Below are 6,000 nucleotides of genomic sequence, written 5' to 3' on the forward strand. Positions count from 1 at the left end.
TTCACACAAAAGCTGTATGGAATGGGCTTCCCTGGTGGCGCAGTGGTTGAGAATCCGCCTGCCGATGCAGGGGACACGGGTTCGTGCCCCGGTCTGGGAAGATCCCACATGCCGCGGAGCGGCTGGGCCCGTGAGCCGTGGCCGCTGAGCCTGCGCGTCCGGAGCTTGTGCTCCGCAGCGGGAGAGGCCACAGCAGTGAGAGGCCCGCGTACCGCAAAAAAAAAAAAAAAAAAAAAAAAAAAAAAAGCTGTATGGGAATGTTTACGGCAGCTCTAGTCATAATCACCAAAAACTGGAACTGATACCATGGGTGTCATTCAGTTCAATGGCTGAATTGATTAAAAAAAGGTGTGATACGTCCACACAATCGAATACTACCCAGCAATAGGAAGGAACTGTGCATCCCCAGAACGACATGGAAGAATCTTAAATGCTTTATGCTAAGTTAAAGAAGTCAGAGTCAAAAGTCTATGTACTTTTTGCTTCCATTTATATGACATTGTGAAGATGAAAAAACTATAATGATGAAGAATGGATCAGTGTTGCCAGGCGCTGGGGTGGCCAGAGGGTGTGACTACATAGGGCATGATGATGTCATTTTGGGGTGGTGGAACTGTTCTGTCTCCTGACTGTGGTGGTGAGTACCACATATAGAACATAGTTCTATGGTTAAAATCATGGAAATGTACACCAAAAACATTTCTTGGGCTTCCCTGGTGGCGCAGTGGTTGAGAATCCGCCTGCCGATGCAGGGGACACGGGTTCGTGCCCCGGTCCGGGAAGATCCCACATGCCGCGAAGTGGCTGGGCCTGTGAGCCATGGCCGCTGAGCCTGCGCGTACGGAGCCTGTGCTCCGCAACGCGAGAGGCCACAACAGTGAGAGGCCCGCGTGCCGGAAAAAAAAGAAAAAAAGGAAAAAAAAACAAAAACAAAAACAAACGCATTTCTTTCCCATTAAACTATAAAAAGCAATGTATCAACTGGGAGTAGACAACCAAAAGAATGAATCTCTAATGGTGGAATTTGGAACTCTGTGACATGTGATCACAAGGAGAGGTTTTGGAGAAGGGGAAACGTTCTGAAATACCATAGCCCCCCCTCCCCACGGGCAACGAGGAGGCCAAGAGCCATCGTGGAGGAAGAGGGTGAGGCGTGGGGTGTGTTAAATGTTCTCCCTTTCTTGTCTCCCCAGCAAGGCTGTTTCTCTTCCTGGGGGAAGGCCACAGAGTGGGCAGCAGTGTTGGAAAGGGCCCCCACTTACGGGATCCCCACATTGCTCAACCTCCCCTCCTTCCCCAGGACCACTGGCTCTCCAACAGCAGGTCAGAGAAATCTTGCAAAGTGACCCAGGACAGATGTGCTGAAAAGTCAGACAAGGATTAGGGGTGAGATTCCCCCGACTACATAGGACTTTGGGTGAAGGACAGTTTCACTAGAATTTTTAAACTAACTTCTATGGAGAATCCCTTCTGCTCCCTTTCCCCTTCACAGATCCCAGTGAGGCAGGTGCTCTCGCAGGTAAAGAAACCAAGGTTTAGAGGAGAAGGAATTTGAGAAAGCCTGGATGTGGCAGGGCAGGGATGGGACCCAGATCTCCCCCAGGAACAGAGCCTGAGAGAGCTTACTTCCCTGCTTGAACAGCAGCTGCAAACATCTGAGACCTGCCAAGGTGTCACCACTTTTCCAGGTAACCTTCAGAGATCAGATAATGGCAGTGCAGAGCCCCTCAGCTTCCTCTGGCACTTCCTATCCACCCTGCCCCCTCTCCTGGCCTGGGTGGGGAGCCGGCTTAGGGATGCACCTACCTGTGCTTCTGGCTTTGAGCTCTGGGCCTCAGGTTCTGTTATGTAATCTGCAAAGTGGGTGGGACACCCCACTGTTCTGTTGGGTGGGTTGATTGTGGCCCTAGACCAGGCTTCTGCTGCCTGGTGGCTGAGTGACTTCCTGCAGTGGCAACTCACTGCATGCTGCACTCACACGGCCCGAGTTTGGTCTGAACTCCCTGCCTGGGACCCCTTCCTCTGCCCCAAGGGCTTCTAGGTGGCCACGGATGTGCCTGTCAGGTATTCAGTCCATGGGTGAGAGTCTGTGGGGAAGGGAAAAGGCTTGGAGACCAAGGAGAGAGATTAAATTGACTCCACTCCTTCCTGGCCATGTGAACTTGATTAAGTCAGAATCTCCCTGGGTCTCAGCTGCAAAATGGGGATGACAGTAGTTCCCGACTCACAGCACTGCTCTGAGAATAAAGAGCCTGGAAGATGCTTAGCAAAGAATCCAGCACTCATCACTCAGTGAGCTTTCTTTCCGTCTGCCGTTACTATTATTGTTATGGACGGTATTCTTGGGGTAGCTGCCCCACAGCCCATGGAACATGCCGTCACAGAGGGAGGGGTCTCCACTTTCCAGAGCCAGTCTGGTGATAGCTGGCTCTGCATTGAGCAATTCCAGTCTCACCTTTGGAAGACGCATTTTTATCTGCATTCTTATCTTAATTTTAACCATGAGTTTTTACTGCTTAATGTAAAAGTGAATCTGGTCAAGCACATAAATCCCGTGGGACTCCAACAGACACAAACGTCCGGGAGAGAAAAATTAAACGGCAAGCTGCCTGCAAGTGTGGGAAAGAAATGCAGTCCCAAATCTAAGGCCCCTACGCTCAGGTGAGGCTGCTTCAGAAACCTCCCACCTGTCTCTGCCTGGGAAACGCGGCGAACTGCTAAGAAAGTCCTGAGCCTTTAAAAGTTGGTGGTGGGGCTTCCCTGGTGGCGCAGTGGTTAAGAATCCGCCTGCCAATGCAGGGGACACGGGTTCGAGCTCTGGTCCGGGACGATCCCACATGCCGCGCGAGCAACTAAGCCCGTGTGCCACAACTACTGAGCCCACCGCCGCAGCTACTGAAGCCCGTGCGCCTAGAGCCCGTGCTCCACAACAAGAGAAGCCACCGCAATGAGAAGCCCGCGCACCGCAACGAACAGCAGCCCCCGCTCTCCACAACTAGAGAAAGCCCAGTTGTGCAGCAACGAAGACCCAACGCAGCCAAAAATAAATTAAATAAATAAATTTAAAAGTTGGTGGTGGTAAGAATGATATTTCAGTTAGAAATTTAAATGTTGGAAGTTCGAGGGGAAGGGACAACCTCTACCCTAATTGGGTGAGCAGGGAGCTCTTCTGGAGACCTGAGGAAGACCGATGTCTCAACTCCCAGGGCAATCTTTCTGCAACGCACGGTTCTCACGCGGCGCCCTCTCTCTCACTCCCCCCCTCCAACCCCCAGCGGACCGAGGCTTTCGCACAAACTGCTCGGCTAGACCAGCCCGGGTTCTCGCAGACGCCCGGCCCGCGATGCATCCGATGACAGATGGGGGGGATCTCACGCTTCCCTCTGAAAACTGAACCCCAGCTCCAGCCTCGCTCCAAGCCCCCAGCCCGAGCATTCCGGTGGAATGTGGCGAGCCCAGGTCCTCCGGCCTTGGCGTGGCCTCCCCTGCAAGCGGGACAGGGGTCGGGCGGGAGGGACACTGACCTGGGAAGCCCGCGATTCGGGGCAGGCGAGGAAAAGCAGCAGGAGGAAGAGCGCGCGGGGACAGTTGGGCACCATCTTGCCAATCGGAACCTTTCTGCTTGGGAAGGGGAAATAACTTTGTCTGCCTTCCCTGCCGAGGTTGTCCCAAGCCGATGCCGCAGCCGCCCCTGCGGGGAGCGGGGCTCCGCGCGGCCCCGAGCGGCTCGGGCAGGGAGGGAGGCGGGAGCCCCGGAGCGCAGCCGGGCCCGCCGCGCTCGGGAGGCGCAGTCCCGGGTCCAGGTGCGCCGCGCGCCGACCTGCAGCCGCAGCGGCCAGGAGCGTCCGCAGCCGCCCGCACGAGACAATCGCGGCGAGGCGGGGAGGCGCCAGCCCCTTGGCCACGGCGGAGGAGGAGGGGCTGCCCGGCCAGGAATGCGCCTGGGAGCGCGCCCAACCCGCGCGGCTCCCCGAGGAGGCCGGGCGCGACGCCGAGGACGAGCGCGGGCATCCTCGGCGCCCTAGCGGGGGAGGCGGCCGACGCGGCGCGCACGTGCGTGCGGGAGCCCACCCCGCGCCGGGCCGCTCCTGATCCGCCCCTTTCCCGGCTGGGGACGCTGAGGCTGCCCTCACCCAGCAGGAAGTGGAGCTTCAAACCCAGGTGTGTCCAACTTCAGAGCTCACGTGAGGACATCTTCCTGCACGGCCCTCGGAAGACGGGACTAGAATGGCCAGGAGTTGGGCTTCATGAGCTTAGACCAAGTGCTCCACCCGAGTAGACTAGTGTCTTTTTAAAGAGCGCTATCGGGGTACAAGAACACACACGCACGGCGACTCAGAATCGACAGCCCTCCTCAACTGCTGTCCTCCACTCCCCAAACGGAAGGAGAAACTCAGTTTGGACTGGAGGCCGGGTTATGGGAACACTGGATGCTTTGCTGAGGTCGGGTGGGAAGGGCAGACATGAGCAGTCTGAGTCCTTGCATCCAGGGGCTGTGGGAGGAACCAGATGGCCTCAGCCCCAAGCTCCTGGAAAACATTATTTAAGTTCTTACTGGAAGAATGTTTTCAGAAGGCAACACTGCAGATGTCATGGTGCACACCAAGTCTGGCCAAGCCTCAAATCTATTTTTCCTTTTCCGAATTTCACTTAGCAGAGCCCACTCAGAGCTCAAGGCCCAGAGTTCAGAAGGCTGCAGCCTCAGAGCAGGAACTGTTTTCCTTTGGAAAGGAAAGTTGGAGTCCCCCGGAAAGGGGACTGGTGGCGCCTGGCGCAGCCTGGCCACCTGGGCAGGAGTTACCCAGGAAATCCTGCTGGGCTGCCCCCTCCACCTTCCTGCCCGAGGAAGGAGAGCAGGTCTGGTACTCTTATCTGCATTCCTGGGCAGAAGATTGCTTTTCCCTGTCCAGGTGGAGGGTGCTGGGCAGGAGTTACCTGAGCCCGGGCGGCCTGTGGAAATAGTGGTTTTCTGCCTTTGCTCTCTGTGCCAAAGCCCAGTGTACCCCCTCTCTGTCTGCACTCTCCCCGCCCCTACCCCCGAGGAAGGATTCCTTCTGGTCACTGTGGCTGCGTTTATTTTGTATTTTATCCTACCTTGTGTTTACATGGCAGCCCCCAAATCCAAGCCTTCTCAGCCGTGTTCCGCTGTGTGCTGGAACCAGACAGATGTGCACAAGACCTATTCTCCTCTTGAGCCCTCTGAATGGATTCATAAAGCTGGAAGGCACTCCTGATTTCACCAGTGAAGAAACTGAAGCCGGGAATGGCTGAGTGACTTGCCCATGGTTTGCAAACCCAAAGGTCTCCAGAGCAGGGCTGGTTCCAGCACAGGCTACCTTATCCCACATTTTACTTAAATAATGCAATCATAGGATTTCAGGAATTTTATTTACAGGAACAGAGATTTTCCTGTTTTTTTTTTTTTGTTGTTGTTGTTGTTATCTTCTTTTTCCCTTCTTCTTCTCCTTCTTTCCTTTTTCTTCTTTTACTTTTCAAGCATTTCTAAGTTTCAACACAGAGACACAGAGGTTTTTTCCTATTATCAATTTCCATTTGTTTCCCTTGTCCTATGGCTGACTTCTGTCTAGTGCTCTGGCATCTGCTCCGAATTAACCGTCTAAGGTCCCACTGTCCCAGCAGTACTGTCCCTTCTCTCTCTGTCCTCAACTGCCCTTGACCTGTGGTCACCAAGGCACACCCTCCACAGCCAGACTTGCCAAGGCTGCGAAGAGCAGACAGACCGTGAGAATAAACCAAGCGGCCTCTATTCAGGGCTCCGAAAACCAACCTTTGACTTAATAAGATGGGCCTACCTTGATATTGTTTCTTCTGTTTCCTCTGTATTTCATTTTCAAGAGACTATTCTGGAATGTCAGGGGATGAAGGGGGTCTAGATGTCTACAGAAAATATTGTTAAAGCCTTTTGGCAGAATCAGTTGCCATCTCCTGGGCTCAGTGCTGTCTCTCTGATACACTCACATTCCCTGTGTAAAGTGGGAA

The 6,000-nt window shown here is 54.4% G+C and overlaps 1 protein-coding gene across 2 annotated transcripts in view; it reads right to left on the bottom strand.

Moving 5' to 3' along the window:
• The window catches only part of FBLN7 (fibulin 7), a 51,123-nt gene extending 47,297 nt beyond the window's left edge, over positions 1-3,826 (bottom strand). Inside the window, exon 1 of one of the 2 annotated variants that reach the window (XM_007109583.2) lies at positions 3,525-3,826. In XM_007109583.2, the coding sequence (XP_007109645.1) occupies positions 3,525-3,599 (75 nt within the window). In that variant the 5' untranslated portion in view covers positions 3,600-3,826. The remainder of the gene's footprint in view (positions 1-3,524) is intronic. The other variant, XM_007109584.1, reaches the window with a different exon arrangement.
• Between the last annotated feature and the right edge of the window lie 2,174 nt (positions 3,827-6,000).

Source organism: Physeter macrocephalus, chromosome 12, assembly GCF_002837175.3.
Source record: "Physeter macrocephalus isolate SW-GA chromosome 12, ASM283717v5, whole genome shotgun sequence".
NCBI lineage: Eukaryota > Metazoa > Chordata > Mammalia > Artiodactyla > Physeteridae > Physeter > Physeter macrocephalus.